At 57.4% G+C, this 21,255-nt stretch overlaps 1 protein-coding gene across 1 annotated transcript in view; it reads right to left on the bottom strand.

Annotated features, from left to right (window-relative positions):
* Nucleotides 1-21,255, bottom strand: part of LOC144944416 (chloride anion exchanger-like) — a 95,382-nt gene that overhangs the window by 63,218 nt on the left and 10,909 nt on the right. Inside the window, 3 exon segments of the mRNA XM_078872556.1 lie at nucleotides 3,838-4,002; nucleotides 6,393-6,583; nucleotides 7,197-7,307. Of these exon segments, the coding sequence (XP_078728682.1) occupies nucleotides 3,838-4,002; nucleotides 6,393-6,583; nucleotides 7,197-7,307 (467 nt within the window).

Here is a 21,255-nt window from a genome sequence, read left to right as displayed (position 1 = left end):
TCCAATGCAAATGGACGCCCTAACCTGACCGATAATGCCCAACGATCCCCCATTAGCGGCGTAAAATGGCACATCCACTGGAAGCAGCGGACGACATTGGACCGGAAGAATATTATAAATGAGGTCCGATATAATAGTCGCCGATGCCCCCGTGTCCACTAACACCCTAATCTCAACCCCATCAATAGATCCCGTAACAACGGACGAACCCGCCGAAGCAGCCCCAATTCTATGCCCCAATTCCGCCCATTCAATGTCTCCCTGGTCCCGGCCGAACCCCCCTCGCCGAACCGAATCCCCGAACCTTAACCGGCCCTCTTCCGCCGCAACGCGGCGTCCCATGTGTGCCGAATAAACAGGCCGAGCGTGTGAGGTGCCGCGACTTGCCGGGGATTGTAGAGATGACTTGGGCTCTCGGTCGTCGTCCAGCCGAGCTCCCATGGCGCGCTGCCGCGGAGCGCGGCACCCGGACGCCACGTGGCCCCGGAGGCCGCAGTTATAGCACGTGACGAGGGTCGGAGTAGATCTTGGTTGCTCCGACTTTCGGCCCGATCGCAGAGGCGACCGGGCCCCCGGCCTCCAGTCCCCTGGTCGTCCCGTGGCGAACGCCTCCTCTCGTGGGCTGACGACTTGGGGTTCGGCGACCACCAAACCCGGGGCTGCGACGACAGCAGCGTTGCAACCAACGCCTTGCTTCCGTTGTAGGGCCTCGTGCGCTTGAATACTCGTGGCGACTCTCAAAGAAGAAATATCAATCTCGTCAGCTGTGTTGATAGGGACCCCCAGGTCCTGCGCCAACTTGAGCAGCTGCTCCAAAACCATCGCGTCTTGGCCCTCCTCGTCCATCCGAGGGAACGCAGCATCAGCAAGAGCCAGCAACGCCGTGCGATAGGCCAGCGCGGTCTCCGTGGCCGCTTTCCGTCTTGCGTAGAACTGATGGCGGCACGTAGAGGGAGGCCCGTAGACCCTGGCCAACAACCCCAGCGCATCCTTCAGCGTGGAGCGGTCCGACTTCCGTGTAGCCCTGAAGGCCGCGAGCGCATCGTCGTCCAGCATGGCGGGCAATGCCCGCAGCGCCGTAGCATCGGACCACGCTGACATCTCTTGATGGGCCAAAAACCTTCGCTGAAATTGGCCCCAGTCTCCGCCTTCCGCCTTGAAGGCTGACAACGTGGGCAGGCGCTGCTGAAAAATGAAGTCATCCGCCTCGTGGTTCCTCTCCGCCTGTCCGTCGGTGTCTAAGATGGCGGCTCCAGCAGCAGACGTAAGATGGCGGACCCCCTCGCGCGCTGATGACGTCGATGCGCGCGCTTGGGAACCCACCACCACGTGGCGCTCGCCGTTCCCGCCAAAAGTAGGCCCAGGCGCAATGGCGGGAATCCCCCATTCGTTTTGGCGGGAATCTGCGGGGCGACCTTGTAAAATGTCCCCCACCGTCCCCGCTCCTCCCGACGAGCTGATCTCCGCCAAGATGGACGCGGCGGCGAGCAGCAGCTCCGCCAGTCGGGAGTGCGCCTCACGAAGCCCGGCGTCTGTCCCCGGTCGCTCGGCCGGCGCCGTCGACGGACCCTGCAGCGTGGGCAAGTCATCTTCCTCACCCCCCGCCACCAGCGGCCCCGAGTCGTCCAGGTCTTCCTCGCGGTCAATCCCGTGGGTCCTACGGGTCTTCCTCGTTTCCATACTTGGAAGCCCGTTTCACTTCTGACGCCAGATGAAGTATTGGAAAATGACGGCAGGAAACTCCTTGACGGGAACACACTTCTTTTATTAAATCTTGACTCGTAACAATACAACGCGTGGCCTCTCTTCTCACAATGCGCTTCTCTTGACTCTGGATTCTGTGCTGCCGGCTCTCTGTGCCTCGTGTAGACTCCGCGCCTCGGCTACACTCCTCTCTCGCCTCGTGTAGACTCTGCGCCTCTGCTACACTCTCCACTCGCCTCGTGTAGACTTTGCATCTCCCTCTGGCTACACCGTATGCATACTCGGCTCGTGTAGACCTTTCTCTCTCGCTGGCTACACCGTATGCATACTCGGCTCGTGTAGACCTTTCTCTCTCTCGCTGGCTACACACTATACATTACTCAGCTTGTGTAGACCTTTCTTTCTCGCTGGCTACACACTATACATTACTCAGCTCGTGTAGACCTTTCTCTCTCGCTGGCTACACACTATACATTACTCAGCTCGTGTAGACCTTTCTCTCTCGCTGGCTACACACTATACATTACTCAGCTCGTGTAGACCTTTCTCTCTCGCTGGCTACACACTATACATTACTCAGCTCGTGTAGACCTTTCTCTCTCGCTGGCTACACACTATACCTTACTCTCCTCTACTCTCCATTACTCTCCTCTCCTCTCCATTACTCTCCTCTCCGGGCTCTATCTCTGCACCTTCGTCTTCATTCTTAGATGGTTCCACTTCTCCCCCCTGCTCCTCTGTGCATCACCTTATATACCCCTTCTTCCCGGGAGACGGAGCGGATGCGGACCTCAACGTCGGCACCGCTCCTCAGTTACCCAATCCCCACGCGCTATCCCTACGATCCGGTTCCGCTCAGCGCGTGTTTCCACTCCCCGACCAATCACACCGCGCTGCTACCCGATCACTCCCTCTGGGCGCGTCACCGGCACACAGCCAATCAGCAGCACTACCCCCACCCGCGCACTGACGCCTGCTCCTCCCCGTCAGCGCGCGTCACCACACACACACCCGTACATACGCGCTGGCACACGACATATACACCCAGCGCGTATCACCACTACACCTGTATAAAAGATACCTGGGAGCCAGAAATCTTTCTGATTGAGAGGGGGTCAAATACTTATTTCCCTCATCAAAATGCAAATCAATTTATAACATTTTTGACATGCGTTTTTCTGGATTTTGTTGTTGTTATTCTGTCTCTCACTGTTCAAATAAATCTACTGTACCATTAAAATTATAGACTGATAATTTCTTTGTCAGTGGGCAAACGTACAAAATCAGCAGGGGATCAAATACTTTTTTCCCTCACTGTACCTGGGCAGTGTGCTTCTGATCAGCTCCGGTTTCACATTAGAAGTCTCACTCTGAATCAGTCGAGCTGTGTGGATGCTACCTGGTCTGTCACTCTACACGAAGCTTCGGGCCTTCTCGGCCACAGTTATGCTTTTCCTTTTCTATTTTTGCAAAATGTGGACCCCGCTAATGGTACATCTGCACCGATTAGAAACATTCAGGCTGGCCTGCCTATGATCCATCCATTCTCGAGCAGAACGGGCACCAGAAGAGATGAGTGATGTGGTACAGGAGGATGTGGAGCGGAGTGGACTTGCCGATGACTGGTACCAGCGGTGTCAAGATCGGCCTCTGTGGAGGAGGCTCGTGAAGGACAATACTGGGCAGTTGAAGACAGTCGCCCTCCAACAACGGAGCAACACTCACAACAACGGGCAGAGTGCCGAGCGGCTAAAACACAGCAAGTTGGCACGGTAGGGGGGCACAGTTCATGCAGCTGCATCAGGTCATCTCAGTCGACCCATGGCACCTGGGTCTGTCCCGTAACCTGCCAGCAAACCTTTGAATGTGGCTTTAAAGTCCAAATTGCCTGGCACAACCCCCGTGGTGACGTCACTACCACTTAGTGGCGAATGATGATTATTTGAACCACTCCTGGGCATCTCCTAGGTCGACTCAGCCTTAAATGAGTACCTGGTGCGGTGTATAAACATCGCCACTGGGGAGACAAAGGTGGCGTGGTGTTGGCCATCCACCCTCTCGTGCGCCATGCTGGTCTTCGTAGGTGCTTGCTAACAGCACTTGCCCCAACAGTGTGTGGGTGTGAGTGCTCACGTAGATTGAGGCGAATGGGCCGCTGTACGAGGGCACAGAGAGGCCGAAGAGATACTTGAGCTGAGACACGAGGACGTGGAACGCGGCCGCCGTCATGAAGCCACTGACGAGCGGCGACGACAGGAAGATGGAGACGAAGCCGACACGCAGCGCGCCCAGACACAGCTGGGCGTAGGGACACAGGTCAGAGACAAAGACTTTTGGGGCAAGTGCGACGGCCACTATTCGTCACAAAGTGGCAGGGGCGCCACCACGGTGCTTGTGCCAGGCTAGCTGCACCTGGAGGCCACGTGACGCGTCGCAGGCTCGCAGACAGGAGGTGACAGCGCAGACGATGGTGTTGTGGGTTGACTGACTGAGGTGACTGGCAGATGCTTACACACACACATGCATACACCTACACACACATGCATACACCTACACACACACGCATGCATACACCTACACATAAATGCATACACACACACATGCATACACACACATGCATACACCTACACACACACATTCATACACACACATGCATGCATACACACACACATGCATACACCTACACACAACAATAACAATCGCCATTCGCCACTAAGTGGCGGTGACGTCACCACGACGCTTGTGGGAGGCCATGTGCACCTTGAGGCCACGTGAAGTGTCGAACGCCAGCTGGCAGGAGGTCACGGGGCAGACCCAGCAGGTGCCACGGGACGACTGACCGAGATGACCGAGATGACTGGCTGATGCACCACCTGTGCCCCCTACTGTACCAACTTGCTTTGCTTTAGCCACCCGGCGCTCCGCTCGTTGTTGTGAGCATTGCTCCTTCGCCCTCCGTTGTTGTTGGAGGGCGACTGCCTCCAACTGCCCAGTAGCGTCCTTCACGAGCCTCCTCCACAGAGGCCGATCTTGACACCGCTGGTACCAGTCATTGGCAAGTCCACTCAGCTCCACGTCCTCCTGGACTACATCACTCCATGTCTTCTCTAGCCCGTGCCGCGCCCGTTTAGCCCCCTCGATCCGGCCGAACAAAAGCTGTTTAGGCATGCGGTGGCTGGGCATGCGGGCTATATGACCCAGCCAACGCAGCCTTGCCTGCCGGAGGAGCTCACCGATGGGACTTTGACCAGATCTTTCAAGGATTTGTGAGCTCCTCACACAATCCAGCCTGGTTAAACCCAAGATGGATCGTAGGCAGGCCAGCCTAAATGTTTCCAACCGGCGAAGATGCTCCATTAGGGGGGTCCACGTGTCGAAAGCGTAGAGAAGGGAGGGAATACCGTGGCCGAGAAGACCTGAAGCTTCCACACAGGGTAACACAACCGATTAAAATATATTGCCGCTCGACTGATTCGGAGTGAGACCTATGTTGATAAACTGGAGCCGGTCATAAGCACACTGCCCAGGTATGGGAAACTCTCCACTCTCTCCACAACTGCCCCATCACCGATTGGGAGTTGTGGGGGTGGAGTATCCGATGGTACAAAATACCCAGGCAGGTGCTTAGTTTTGGTGGGGCTGATGGTAAGGCCCCACCTCTTAGTGGCACGCTCCAGTCTCCGCAGCAGCGTCTCCAACTCCTCTTCTGAATGAGCAGCTATTACCAAATCATCGGCATACATAACGTGGTTGACCAATAGGGAGCCATCCCTTGATCGCACCCGGGCGTCGATCAGCCTCCCATTATATCTGTACCAAATGGAAATTCCCCCGGTACAGCTATTGAAGGCTTCACGAACTACACAGTCGAAATAGATGTTAAATAATGTGGGAGCCAGAGGACATCCCTGTCGCACCCCAAGGTGTACAAGGAAAGGCTCCGACTCCCGGCCACGTAGTTTTACCCGGGCCCGCTCACCATCATGAAGTTCCTTAATGATCGTGAGCAGAGGGTCACCTACACACATACATGCATACACACACATGCATGCATACACACACACATGCATACACCTACACACACACATGAATACACCTACACACACACATGCATACACCTACACACATATGCATTCATTTAAGCACAGGCGTGTGTAATAGCAGTAATACTCTATGGACTTGTAAACACCAACACGCTGCTCTGGCATCGGCGGAACCCAATACATCTTGGGTGCTCGCTGGGCCCACACAAGAACATCTGTTGGACTCTATTATGACGCATGTGCGCGCACACACACACAGATACAGGTAAGGGAGCGGTAGTGTCGGGGTTAGTGCGCTGCGCTACGAACCCGGCGACCCGAGTTCGATTCCCGCTCAAGGTCACTAACACCAGTGAGTGAGAATTGTCTGAAACGGTCCTGGGCCTCCCCGAGGTCGACTCAACCACGAATGAGTACCTGGTTCTGGTGTGTAAACATCACCACTGGGGAGACAAAGACGGCCGGGCGTGGTGCTGGCCACCCATTCCCTCGTGTGCCGTTCCGGCCTTCATAAGATGTTCGTTAACAGCACTTGCCTCAACAGTATGTTGAGGCTATACGGGGAATCTTTGTCTTTGTAGCTCACACCTACCACGTGTTATTGGCACGTGCACCCCATGCACTCACCACGCGTCCCCGTCTCACCTGTATGATCCCCACCAGGCAGGTGACGCTGGCAGCCACTGCCACTCGCCGCGCGTCAACGTCGCTCGGCGTGGCCACGGTGGCGTTTCCCAGGGTCTCGTTTCCCGCCTCCAAGGCAACTGCCCCCCCATCGTCGGGGACCAGGCGCACCGTCACGGTGCCAACCATGAGGCTGACCACGGGGAAGAGGCCTACAAGTGGCAGCAAGGGGTCGAAGGTGGTTCGGACGCATGGGTGAGTGAGGGTGGGAGTGAGAGGCGAGAAGACTGTGAGTGAGCGACTGAGTAACTAAGCGAGTGGCCGAGTAGGCGAGCGAGTGGTTTGGTGAGCGACTGAGTGGCCGAGTAGGTGAGCGAGTGGTTTGGTGAGCGACTGAGTGACCGAGTAGGCGAGCGAGTGGTTTGGTGAGCGACTGAGTGGCCGAGTAGGTGAGCGAGTGGTTTGGTGAGCGACTGAGTGGCCGAATAGGCGAGCGAGTGGTTTGGTGAGCGACTGAGTGGCCGAGTAGGCGAGCGAGTGGTTTGGTGAGCGACTGAGTGACCGAGTAGGCGAGCGAGTGGTTTGGTGAGTGACTGAGTGACCTAGTAGGCGAGTGAGTGGCCGAGTAGGCGAGCGAGTGGTTTGGTGAGCGACTGAGTGACCGAGAAGGCGAACGAGTGGTTTGGTGAGTGACTGAGTGGCCGAGTAGGTGAGCGAGTGGTTTGGTGAGCGACTGAGTCGGTGAGCGGGCGCGCGACTGAATGATTGAGCGAGCGAGGAGGTGAGCAACTTCGCGGCTGAGTGAATTCGGGCGTCCACCCTCACCCACGGAGATGTGACGGGACGTGCCGAGCAGGCAGTAGACGAGCGGGGGGTAAAAGGACGAGTAGAGGCCATTCACGGGGGGCACCAATGCCAGCAGGGCGTACGCGAGCCCTGGAGGTTGGGGGGGGCAGAGCGGGGAGGGTGAGGAGCGAGGGAGAGGGAGGGGAGGAGGAAGCTGTGGGATTGAAACAATCCTGGGGAATGCAGCAAGCGTCAGCTTGATGGGACACGGGGTGGAGCATGCTTGATGGGACACGGGGTGGAGCGTGCTTGATGGGACGTGGGGTGGGGGCGTGCTTGATGGGATGTGGGGTGGAGCATGCTTGATGGGACGTGGGGTGGGGCGTGCTTGATGGGACGTGGGGTGGAGCGTGCTTGATGGGACACGGGGTGGAGCGTGCTTGATGGGACATGGGGTGGGGCGTGCTTGATGGGACACGGGGTGGAACGTGCTTGATGGGACGTGGGGTGGGGCGTGCTTGATGGGACACGGGGTGGAACGTGCTTGATGGGACGTGGGGTGGGGCGTGCTTGATGGGACACGGGGTGGAACATGCTTGATGGGACGTGGGGTGGAGCGTGCTTGATGGGACACGGGGTGGAGCGTGCTTGATGGGACGTGAGGTGGGGCGTGCTTGATGGGACGTGGGGTGGAGCGTGCTTGATGGGACGTGGGGTGGGGCGTGCTTGATGGGACGTGGGGTGGAGCGTGCTTGATGGGACGTGGGGTGGAGCGTACTTGATGGGACACGGGGTGGAGCGTGCTTGATGGGACGTGAGGTGGGGCGTGCTTGATGGGACGTGGGGTGGGGCGTGCTTGATGGGACACGGGGTGGTACGTGCTTGATGGGACGTGGGGTGGGGCGTGCTTGATGGGACACGGGGTGGAGCATGCTTGATGGGACACGGGGTGGAGCGTGCTTGATGGGACGTGGGGTGGGGCGTGCTTGATGGGATGTGGGATGGAGCATGCTTGATGGGACGTGGGGTGGAGCGTGCTTGATGGGACACGGGGTGGAACGTGCTTGATGGGACGTGGGGTGGGGCGTGCTTGATGGGACACGGGGAGGAGCGTGCTTGATGGGACATGGGGTGGGGCGTGCTTGATGGGACACGGGGTGGAACGTGCTTAATGGGACGTGGGGTGGGGCGTGCTTGATGGGACACGGGGTGGAACGTGCTTGATGGGACGTGGGGTGGGGCGTGCTTGATGGGACACGGGGTGGAACATGCTTGATGGGACGTGGGGTGGAGCGTGCTTGATGGGACACGGGGTGGAGCGTGCTTGATGGGACGTGGGGTGGAGCGTACTTGATGGGACACGGGGTGGAGCGTACTTGATGGGACACGGGGTGGAGCGTGCTTGATGGGACGTGGGGTGGAGCGTGCTTGATGGGACACGGGGTGGAGCATGCTTGATGGGACGTGGGGTGGAGCGTGCTTGATGGGACACGGGGTGGAGCGTGCTTGATGGGACACGGGGTGGAGCATGCTTGATGGGACACGGGGTGGAGCGTGCTTGATGGGACGTGGGGTGGGGCGTGCTTGATGGGATGTGGGATGGAGCATGCTTGATGGGACGTGGGGTGGAGCGTGCTTGATGGGACACGGGGTGGAACGTGCTTGATGGGACGTGGGGTGGGGCGTGCTTGATGGGACACTGGGTGGAGCGTGCTTGATGGGACATGGGGTGGGGTGTGCTTGATGGGACACGGGGTGGAACGTGCTTAATGGGACGTGGGGTGGGGCGTGCTTGATGGGACACGGGGTGGAACGTGCTTGATGGGACGTGGGGTGGGGCGTGCTTGATGGGACACGGGGTGGAACATGCTTGATGGGACGTGGGGTGGAGCGTGCTTGATGGGACACGGGGTGGAGCGTGCTTGATGGGACGTGGGGTGGAGCGTACTTGATGGGACAAGGGGTGGAGCGTACTTGATGGGACACGGGGTGGAGCGTGCTTGATGGGACGTGGGGTGGAGCGTGCTTGATGGGACACGGGGTGGAGCATGCTTGATGGGACGTGGGGTGGAGCGTGCTTGATGGGACACGGGGTGGAGCGTGCTTGATGGGACACGGGGTGGAGCGTGCTTGATAGGACGTGGGGTGGGGCTTGCTTGATGGGACGTGGGGTGGAGCGTGCTTGATGGGACGTGGGTGGGGCGTGCTTGATGGGACGTGGGGTGGAGCGTGCTTGATGGGACGTGGGGTGGAGCGTGCTTGATGGGACGTGGGGTGGAGCGTGCTTGATGGGACACGGGGTGGAGCGTGCTTGATGGGACGTGAGGTGGGGCGTGCTTGATGGGACGTGGGGTGGAGCGTACTTGATGGGACGTGGGGTGGAGCGTGCTTGATGGGACGTGGGGTGGTGCGTGCTTGATGGGACGTGGGGTGGAGCGTGCTTGATGGGACGTGGGGTGGAGCATGCTTGATGGGACGTGGGGTGGAGCGTGCTTGATGGGACGTGGGGTGGAGTGTGCTTGATGGGACGTGGGGTGGAGTGTGCTTTATGGGACGTGGGGTGGAGCGTGCTTGATGGGACGTGAGGTGGGGCGTGCTTGATGGGACGTGGGGTGGGGCGTGCTTGATGGGACACGGGGTGGAACGTGCTTGATGGGACGTGGGGTGGGGCGTGCTTGATGGGACACGGGGTGGAGCATGCTTGATGGGACACGGGGTGGAGCGTGCTTGATGGGACGTGGGGTGGGGCGTGCTTGATGGGATGTGGGATGGAGCATGCTTGATGGGACGTGGGGTGGAGCGTGCTTGATGGGACATGGGGTGGGGCGTGCTTGATGGGACACGGGGTGGAACGTGCTTAATGGGACGTGGGGTGGGGCGTGCTTGATGGGACACGGGGTGGAACGTGCTTGATGGGACGTGGGGTGGGGCGTGCTTGATGGGACACGGGGTGGAACATGCTTGATGGGACGTGGGGTGGGGCGTGCTTGATGGGACACGGGGTGGAGCGTGCTTGATGGGACGTGGGGTGGAGCGTACTTGATGGGACACGGGGTGGAGCGTACTTGATGGGACACGGGGTGGAGCGTGCTTGATGGGACGTGGGGTGGAGCGTGCTTGATGGGACACGGGGTGGAGCGTGCTTGATGGGACACGGGGTGGAGCGTGCTTGATGGGACGTGAGGTGGGGCGTGCTTGATGGGACGTGGGGTGGAGCGTACTTGATGGGACGTGGGGTGGAGCGTGCTTGATGGGACGTGGGGTGGAGCGTGCTTGATGGGACGTGGGGTGGTGCGTGCTTGATGGGACGTGGGGTGGAGCGTGCTTGATGGGACGTGGGGTGGAGCATGCTTGATGGGACGTGGGGTGGAGCGTGCTTGATGGGACGTGGGGTGGAGTGTGCTTGATGGGACGTGGGGTGGAGTGTGCTTTATGGGACGTGGGGTGGAGCGTGCTTGATGGGACGTGAGGTGGGGCGTGCTTGATGGGACGTGGGGTGGGGCGTGCTTGATGGGACACGGGGTGGAACGTGCTTGATGGGACGTGGGGTGGGGCGTGCTTGATGGGACACGGGGTGGAGCATGCTTGATGGGACACGGGGTGGAGCGTGCTTGATGGGACGTGGGGTGGGGCGTGCTTGATGGGATGTGGGATGGAGCATGCTTGATGGGACGTGGGGTGGAGCGTGCTTGATGGGACATGGGGTGGGGCGTGCTTGATGGGACACGGGGTGGAACGTGCTTAATGGGACGTGGGGTGGGGCGTGCTTGATGGGACACGGGGTGGAACGTGCTTGATGGGACGTGGGGTGGGGCGTGCTTGATGGGACACGGGGTGGAACATGCTTGATGGGACGTGGGGTGGGGCGTGCTTGATGGGACACGGGGTGGAGCGTGCTTGATGGGACGTGGGGTGGAGCGTATTTGATGGGACACGGGGTGGAGCGTACTTGATGGGACACGGGGTGGAGCGTGCTTGATGGGACGTGGGGTGGAGCGTGCTTGATGGGACACGGGGTGGAGCATGCTTGATGGGACGTGGGGTGGAGCGTGCTTGATGGGACACGGGGTGGAGCGTGCTTGATGGGACACGGGGTGGAGCGTGCTTGATGGGACGTGGGGTGGGGCATGCTTGATGGGACGTGGGGTGGAGCGTGCTTGATGGGACGTGGGTGGGGCGTGCTTGATGGGACACGGGGTGGAACGTGCTTGATGGGACGTGGGGTGGAGCGTGCTTGATGGGACGTGGGGTGGAGCGTGCTTGATGGGACGTGGGGTGGAGCGTGCTTGATGGGACACGGGGTGGAGCGTGCTTGATGGGACGTGAGGTGGGGCGTGCTTGATGGGACGTGGGGTGGAGCGTACTTGATGGGACGTGGGGTGGAGCGTGCTTGATGGGACGTGGGGTGGTGCGTGCTTGATGGGACGTGGGGTGGAGCGTGCTTGATGGGACGTGGGGTGGAGCGTGCTTGATGGGACGTGGGGTGGAGCGTGCTTGATGGGACGTGGGGTGGAGTGTGCTTTATGGGACGTGGGGTGGAGCGTGCTTGATGGGACGTGAGGTGGGGCGTGCTTGATGGGACGTGGGGTGGGGCGTGCTTGATGGGACACGGGGTGGAACGTGCTTGATGGGACGTGGGGTGGGGCGTGCTTGATGGGACACGGGGTGGAGCATGCTTGATGGGACACGGGGTGGAGCGTGCTTGATGGGACGTGGGGTGGGGCGTGCTTGATGGGATGTGGGATGGAGCATGCTTGATGGGACGTGGGGTGGAGCGTGCTTGATGGGACACGGGGTGGAACGTGCTTGATGGGACGTGGGGTGGGGCGTGCTTGATGGGACACGGGGTGGAGCGTGCTTGATGGGACATGGGGTGGGGCGTGCTTGATGGGACACGGGGTGGAACGTGCTTAATGGGACGTGGGGTGGGGCGTGCTTGATGGGACACGGGGTGGAACGTGCTTGATGGGACGTGGGGTGGGGCGTGCTTGATGGGACACGGGGTGGAACATGCTTGATGGGACGTGGGGTGGAGCGTGCTTGATGGGACACGGGGTGGAGCGTGCTTGATGGGACGTGGGGTGGAGCGTACTTGATGGGACAAGGGGTGGAGCGTACTTGATGGGACACGGGGTGGAGCGTGCTTGATGGGACGTGGGGTGGAGCGTGCTTGATGGGACACGGGGTGGAGCATGCTTGATGGGACGTGGGGTGGAGCGTGCTTGATGGGACACGGGGTGGAGCGTGCTTGATGGGACACGGGGTGGAGCGTGCTTGATGGGACGTGGGGTGGGGCGTGCTTGATGGGACGTGGGGTGGAGCGTGCTTGATGGGACGTGGGTGGGGCGTGCTTGATGGGACACGGGGTGGAACGTGCTTGATGGGACGTGGGGTGGAGCGTGCTTGAATGGACGTGGGGTGGAACGTGCTTGATGGGACGTGGGGTGGGGCGTGCTTGATGGGACACGGGTTGGAACGTGCTTGATGGGACGTGGGGTGGGGCGTGCTTGATGGGACACGGGGTGGAGCGTGCTTGATGGGACGTGGGGTGGAGCGTGCTTGATGGGACACGGGGTGGAGCGTGCTTGATGGGACGTGAGGTGGGGCGTGCTTGATGGGACGTGGGGTGGAGCGTACTTGATGGGACACGGGGTGGAGCGTACTTGATGGGACACGGGGTGGAGCGTGCTTGATGGGACGTGGGGTGGAGCGTGCTTGATGGGACACGGGGTGGAGCATGCTTGATGGGACGGGGGTGGAGCGTGCTTGATGGGACACGGGGTGGAGCGTGCTTGATGGGACACGGGGTGGAGCGTGCTTGATGGGACGTGGGGTGGGGCGTGCTTGATGGGACGTGGGGTGGAGCGTGCTTGATGGGACGTGGGTGGAGCGTGCTTGATGGGACACGGGGTGGAACGTGCTTGATGGGACGTGGGGTGGAGCGTGCTTGATGGGACGTGGGGTGGAGCGTGCTTGAATGGACGTGGGGTGGGGCGTGCTTGATGGGACGTGGGGTGGGGCGTGCTTGATGGGACGTGGGGTGGGGCGTGCTTGATGGGACACGGGGTGGAACGTGCTTGATGGGACGTGGGGTGGAGCGTGCTTGATGGGACACGGGGTGGAACGTGCTTGATGGGACGTGGGGTGGAGCGTGCTTGATGGGATGTGGGGTGGAGCGTGCTTGATGGGACGTGGGGTGGGGCGTGCTTGATGGGACGTGGGGTGGAGCGTGCTTGATGGGACGTGGGTGGGGCGTGCTTGATGGGACACGGGGTGGAACGTGCTTGATGGGACGTGGGGTGGAGCGTGCTTGATGGGACGTGGGGTGGAGCGTGCTTGAATGGACGTGGGGTGGAACGTGCTTGATGGGACGTGGGGTGGGGCGTGCTTGATGGGACACGGGTTGGAACGTGCTTGATGGGACGTGGGGTGGGGCGTGCTTGATGGGACACGGGGTGGAGCGTGCTTGATGGGACGTGGGGTGGAGCGTGCTTGATGGGACACGGGGTGGAGCGTGCTTGATGGGACGTGAGGTGGGGCGTGCTTGATGGGAAGTGGGGTGGAGCGTACTTGATGGGACACGGGGTGGAGCGTACTTGATGGGACACGGGGTGGAGCGTGCTTGATGGGACGTGGGGTGGAGCGTGCTTGATGGGACACGGGGTGGAGCATGCTTGATGGGACGTGGGGTGGAGCGTGCTTGATGGGACACGGGGTGGAGCGTGCTTGATGGGACACGGGGTGGAGCGTGCTTGATGGGACGTGGGGTGGGGCGTGCTTGATGGGACGTGGGGTGGAGCGTGCTTGATGGGACGTGGGTGGAGCGTGCTTGATGGGACACGGGGTGGAACGTGCTTGATGGGACGTGGGGTGGAGCGTGCTTGATGGGACGTGGGGTGGAGCGTGCTTGAATGGACGTGGGGTGGGGCGTGCTTGATGGGACGTGGGGTGGGGCGTGCTTGATGGGACGTGGGGTGGGGCGTGCTTGATGGGACACGGGTTGGAACGTGCTTGATGGGACGTGGGGTGGAGCGTGCTTGATGGGACGTGGGGTGGAGCGTGCTTGAATGGACGTGGGGTGGGGCGTGCTTGATGGGACGTGGGGTGGGGCGTGCTTGATGGGACGTGGGGTGGGGCGTGCTTGATGGGACACGGGGTGGAACGTGCTTGATTGGACGTGGGGTGGAGCGTCCTTGATGGGACACGGGGTGGAACGTGCTTGATGGGACGTGGGGTGGAGCGTGCTTGATGGGATGTGGGGTGGAGCGTGCTTGATGGGACATGGGGTGGAGCGTGCTTGATGGGACGTGGGGTGGAGCGTGCTTGATGGGACGTGGGGTGGAGCGTGCTTGATGGGACGTGGGGTGGGGCGTGCTTGATGGGACGTGGGGTGGAGCGTTCTTGATGGGACGTGGGGTGGAGTGTGCTTGATGGGATGTGGGGTGGAGCGTGCTTGATGGGACGTGGGGTGGAGCGTGCTTGATGGGACGTGGGGTGGAGCGTGCTTGATGGGACGTGGGGTGGAGCGTGCTTGATGGGACGTGGGGTGGGGCGTGCTTGATGGGACGTGGGGTGGAGCGTGCTTGATGGGACGTGGGGTGGAGTGTGCTTGATGGGACGTGGGGTGGAGCGTGCTTGATGGGACGTGGGGTGGAGCGTGCTTGATGGGACGTGGGGTGGAGCGTGCTTGATGGGACGTGGGGTGGGGCGTGCTTGATGGGACGTGGGGTGGAGCGTGCTTGATGGGACGTGGGGTGGAGTGTGCTTGATGGGACGTGGGGTGGAGCGTGCTTGATGGGATGTGGGGTGGAGCGTGCTTGATAGGACGTGGGATGGAGCGTGCTTGATGGGACGTGGGGTGGAGCGTGCTTGATGGGACGTGGGGTGGAGCGTGCTTGATGGGACGTGGGGTGGAGCGTGCTTGAATGGACGTGGGGTGGAACGTGCTTGATGGGACGTGGGGTGGGGCGTGCTTGATGGGACACGGGTTGGAACGTGCTTGATGGGACGTGGGGTGGGGCGTGCTTGATGGGACACGGGGTGGAGCGTGCTTGATGGGACGTGGGGTGGAGCGTGCTTGATGGGACACGGGGTGGAGCGTGCTTGATGGGACGTGAGGTGGGGCGTGCTTGATGGGAAGTGGGGTGGAGCGTACTTGATGGGACACGGGGTGGAGCGTACTTGATGGGACACGGGGTGGAGCGTGCTTGATGGGACGTGGGGTGGAGCGTGCTTGATGGGACACGGGGTGGAGCATGCTTGATGGGACGTGGGGTGGAGCGTGCTTGATGGGACACGGGGTGGAGCGTGCTTGATGGGACACGGGGTGGAGCGTGCTTGATGGGACGTGGGGTGGGGCGTGCTTGATGGGACGTGGGGTGGAGCGTGCTTGATGGGACGTGGGTGGAGCGTGCTTGATGGGACACGGGGTGGAACGTGCTTGATGGGACGTGGGGTGGAGCGTGCTTGATGGGACGTGGGGTGGAGCGTGCTTGAATGGACGTGGGGTGGGGCGTGCTTGATGGGACGTGGGGTGGGGCGTGCTTGATGGGACGTGGGGTGGGGCGTGCTTGATGGGACACGGGGTGGAACGTGCTTGATGGGACGTGGGGTGGAGCGTGCTTGATGGGACGTGGGGTGGAGCGTGCTTGAATGGACGTGGGGTGGGGCGTGCTTGATGGGACGTGGGGTGGGGCGTGCTTGATGGGACGTGGGGTGGGGCGTGCTTGATGGGACACGGGGTGGAACGTGCTTGATTGGACGTGGGGTGGAGCGTCCTTGATGGGACACGGGGTGGAACGTGCTTGATGGGACGTGGGGTGGAGCGTGCTTGATGGGATGTGGGGTGGAGCGTGCTTGATGGGACATGGGGTGGAGCGTGCTTGATGGGACGTGGGGTGGAGCGTGCTTGATGGGACGTGGGGTGGAGCGTGCTTGATGGGACGTGGGGTGGGGCGTGCTTGATGGGACGTGGGGTGGAGCGTTCTTGATGGGACGTGGGGTGGAGTGTGCTTGATGGGATGTGGGGTGGAGCGTGCTTGATGGGACGTGGGGTGGAGCGTGCTTGATGGGACGTGGGGTGGAGCGTGCTTGATGGGACGTGGGGTGGAGCGTGCTTGATGGGACGTGGGGTGGGGCGTGCTTGATGGGACGTGGGGTGGAGCGTGCTTGATGGGACGTGGGGTGGAGTGTGCTTGATGGGACGTGGGGTGGAGCGTGCTTGATGGGACGTGGGGTGGAGCGTGCTTGATGGGACGTGGGGTGGAGCGTGCTTGATGGGACGTGGGGTGGGGCGTGCTTGATGGGACGTGGGGTGGAGCGTGCTTGATGGGACGTGGGGTGGAGTGTGCTTGATGGGACGTGGGGTGTTGCGTACTTGATGGGACGTGGGGTGGAGCGTGCTTGATGGGACGTGGGGTGGAGTGTGCTTGATGGGACGTGGGGTGGAGCGTGCTTGATGGGATGTGGGGTGGAGCGTGCTTGATAGGACGTGGGATGGAGCGTGCTTGATGGGACGTGGGGTGGAGCGTGCTTGATGGGACGTGGGGTGGAGCGTGCTTGATGGGACGTGGGGTGGGGTGTGCTTGATGGGACGTGCGGTGGGGCGTGCTTGATGGGACGTGGGGTGGAGCGTACTTGATGGGACGTGGGGTGGAGCATGCTTGATGGGACGTGGGGTGGGGTGTGCTTGATGGGACGTGGGGTGGGGCGTGCTTGATGGGACGTGGGGTGGAGCGTGCTTCACGATATGATAGAATTTGTCGCGATATGATACAATTTTTTTTCTTTCAGAATATGATATAAACGTTCACGATACGATATAATTTGTCACGATACGATATCAGTTTTAACAATATATTTACAATTTTACCATACGATATGATGCCAATTTTTGAGATCCCATAACTCAGTAATTGTATTTCACAATGATATCGATGTTGTAAGTTTGCTAAATTCCAGTATGAATTGGAGGATCCATACCCTGGCTAACCAGGAGAAGACGGTACAGCAAGTGGACTAATCTCCATCTGTTCCAACCGTACGGGAATAGAGTGCTGCCCCCTCGCACACGTGCGTTTTTCTCTGGCCTCCCTATGTACTGTGAAGAAGGGCCATTGGCCGAAACGTTGCCTAATATATATGTACCGTGTTGTTAAGGCCACGCAGTGTTATGGATGAACGTGTTGAATTGTATATAAAACAAAACATTATATACACTAAAATATATATTCACTATTATTGCAATAATCTAGGGTTACTTTAAGTTGCGATGCAGGAAAATAGGACTGTCGAATGAGTGATGAAGACGAGAAAAAATAATCCCCTGCTCGATGAGACCTCTTTAATTTCAACTTTAATAATCTTGTTTTTGTTTCACATGTATTTTTGTTAAATGCAATCTATTAAATAGAATATATTAATTATATCTAACATATATTTACAAAACAAAATGAGCAACGACAGAACATTTAGTAAAACCTGACGATACGATTATCATGGCACATATCGTCCGATGTATATCGTGAATGAGTAAGATATATGTCATAGCGTCGTCAAATCATGGCTACCCGGTCAGCCACGCTCGAGGCGTTGCCTTGCGTCAGTGGTTAGGCAAGAGTCTCTGTGATCTCACGACTTGTTCCGCGGAGAGGGCTAAGGGTGAAGTCAGGGAGGAGGGGGGTAGAAAGGGAAGAGGGGGTGAGGTACCCGAGTTTTTAGAGACCCCTATCCTGGCCCGTGAGTATTTAATCGCTGCGGCAAATGTTCAGCTCCCCATCTCCCAAGCGGGTGGCGGTCCCGCGGAGGTAGAATAATGTTCCGCACGACACTTCACAGCTATCCACAACGAGCCATGCAGCCGGCTGCTGCTGCAACTCAACGTGTTCGGTCGGTGACGCGAAAGTCAATCGGTGTGGCTAGCTCACTCATTCATTCGATCGGTAACTCACGCACTCGGTCACTCGCCCACCCGCTGACACAACCACTCATTCACTCATTAATGAGCTCAATTGCTCAGCCACTCATCCACCTGCTCGTTGACTCACCCACCTCCCACCCAAACTTTTCACTCACTCAACCACCCACTCGCTCACTTTATCACTCTCCAACCCTCTCATTCATTAACTCCAGAACTCACCTACTCACTAACTCACTCAATCACTCACTAATCTACATACTCATTATCTCAATAACTCACCTTCTCATACACTCACTCACACACTCACTCGCTCACCCACCCACTCATCCATACTCACTCACCCTCCCGCTCGCTCGCTCACTCACCAACCTCACATACAACCATCGTTTCACTTACTCAACCACCGACTTCGCTCATGCATCCACTCACTCACTTGCTCACTCACCAACCCTCTAACTAATTCACTCCCGAACTCACCTATTCATCCACTCACTAACTCAACCACTCACTCAGTCAATTACTCATCCAATCACTCATTATCTCAAGAACTCACCTACTCTATGGGAACCTCATTTGCCAGTAAAAATATGATAATTGGTTCTTTACCCTTCTATCTGGCAACAAAACTGACACCTTTTTACAAGGAGTCATGTTTGCATAGACCGCAATACCTGCAGTCATAATACAAACAAAAGAACATAACTCTGATAATGTGCACTGTCCTTAAAGTTGATTGATCCACACCCGAGACAGCTTTCCTTAGAGCCTAGTCTCATATGGGTTGGACCAGATGACGCCAAAAGGCGCACAACTCAAAGACAATGCACCATCAGAGTATGAGAGCTCGGGGCAAGCATCTACACTATGGGAACCTCATTTGCCAGTAAACATATGATAATTGGTTCTTTACCCTTCTATCTGGCAACAAAACTGACACCTTTTTACAAGGAGTCATGTTTGCATAGACCGCAATACCTGCAGTCATAATACAAACAAAAGAACATAACTCTGATAATGTGCACTGTCCTTAAAGTTGATTGATCCACACCCGAGACAGCTTTCCTTAGAGCCTAGTCTCATATGGGTTGGACCAGATGACGCCAAAAGGCGCACAACTCAAAGACAATGCACCATCAGAGTATGAGAGCTCGGGGCAAGCATCTACACTATGGGAACCTCATTTGCCAGTAAAAATATGATAATTGGTTCTTTACCCTTCTATCTGGCAACAAAACTGACACCTTTTTACAAGGAGTCATGTTTGCATAGACCGCAATACCTGCAGTCATAATACAAACAAAAGAACATAACTCTGATAATGTGCACTGTCCTTAAAGTTGATTGATCCACACCCGAGACAGCTTTCCTTAGAGCCTAGTCTCATATGGGTTGGACCAGATGACGCCAAAAGGCGCACAACTCAAAGACAATGCACCATCAGAGTATGAGAGCTCGGGGCAAGCATCTACACTATGGGAACCTCATTTGCCAGTAAAAATATGATAATTGGTTCTTTACCCTTCTATCTGGCAACAAAACTGACACCTTTTTACAAGGAGTCTTTGAGTTGTGCGCCTTTTGGCGTCATCTGGTCCAACCCATATGAGACTAGGCTCTAAGGAAAGCTGTCTCGGGTGTGGATCAATCAACTTTAAGGACAGTGCACATTATCAGAGTTATGTTCTTTTGTTTGTATTATGACTGCAGGTATTGCGGTCTATGCAAACATGACTCCTTGTAAAAAGGTGTCAGTTTTGTTGCCAGATAGAAGGGTAAAGAACCAATTATCATATTTTTACTGGCAAATGAGGTTCCCATAGTGTAGATGCTTGCCCCGAGCTCTCATACTCTGATGGTGCATTGTCTTTGAGTTGTGCGCCTTTTGGCGTCATCTGGTCCAACCCATATGAGACTAGGCTCTAAGGAAAGCTGTCTCGGGTGTGGATCAATCAACTTTAAGGACAGTGCACATTATCAGAGTTATGTTCTTTTGTTTGTATTATGACTGCAGGTATTGCGGTCTATGCAAACATGACTCCTTGTAAAAAGGTGTCAGTTTTGTTGCCAGATAGAAGGGTAAAGAACCAATTATCATATTTTTACTGGCAAATGAGGTTCCCATAGTGTAGATGCTTGCCCCGAGCTCTCATACTCTGATGGTGCATTGTCTTTGAGTTGTGCGCCTTTTGGCGTCATCTGGTCCAACCCATATGAGACTAGGCTCTAAGGAAAGCTGTCTCGGGTGTGGATCAATCAACTTTAAGGACAGTGCACATTATCAGAGTTATGTTCTTTTGTTTGTATTATGACTGCAGGTATTGCGGTCTATGCAAACATGACTCCTTGTAAAAAGGTGTCAGTTTTGTTGCCAGATAGAAGGGTAAAGAACCAATTATCATATTTTTACTGGCAAATGAGGTTCCCATAGTGTAGATGCTTGCCCCGAGCTCTCATACTCTGATGGTGCATTGTCTTTGAGTTGTGCGCCTTTTGGCGTCATCTGGTCCAACCCATATGAGACTAGGCTCTAAGGAAAGCTGTCTCGGGTGTGGATCAATCAACTTTAAGGACAGTGCACATTATCAGAGTTATGTTCTTTTGTTTGTATTATGACTGCAGGTATTGCGGTCTATGCAAACATGACTCCTTGTAAAAAGGTGTCAGTTTTGTTGCCAGATAGAAGGGTAAAGAACCAATTATCATATTTTTACTGGCAAATGAGGTTCCCATAGTGTAGATGCTTGCCCCGAGCTCTCATACTCTGATGGTGCATTGTCTTTGAGTTGTGCGCCTTTTGGCGTCATCTGGTCCAACCCATATGAGACTAGGCTCTAAGGAAAGCTGTCTCGGGTGTGGATCAATCAACTTTAAGGACAGTGCACATTATCAGAGTTATGTTCTTTTGTTTGTATTATGACTGCAGGTATTGCGGTCTATGCAAACATGACTCCTTGTAAAAAGGTGTCAGTTTTGTTGCCAGATAGAAGGGTAAAGAACCAATTAACTCACCTACTCATCCACTTACTCACCTACTCAGCCATTCATGTATCTACTCAATCACCCACTCACTCGCTTACTCACCCACCAACCCACTCATCCATCCACTCATCCACCTACCCATCCACTCGTGCAACCGCCTATCCGGCGAGCAAAGCTCCGTGAATAAACAAAGCGAGAGGC

The sequence above is a fragment of the Lampetra fluviatilis genome, chromosome 34 (genome assembly GCF_964198595.1).
Source record: "Lampetra fluviatilis chromosome 34, kcLamFluv1.1, whole genome shotgun sequence".
NCBI lineage: Eukaryota > Metazoa > Chordata > Hyperoartia > Petromyzontiformes > Petromyzontidae > Lampetra > Lampetra fluviatilis.
Note: the sequence above shows the minus strand (reverse complement) of the source record. Positions and strands in the feature narration are given on the sequence as shown.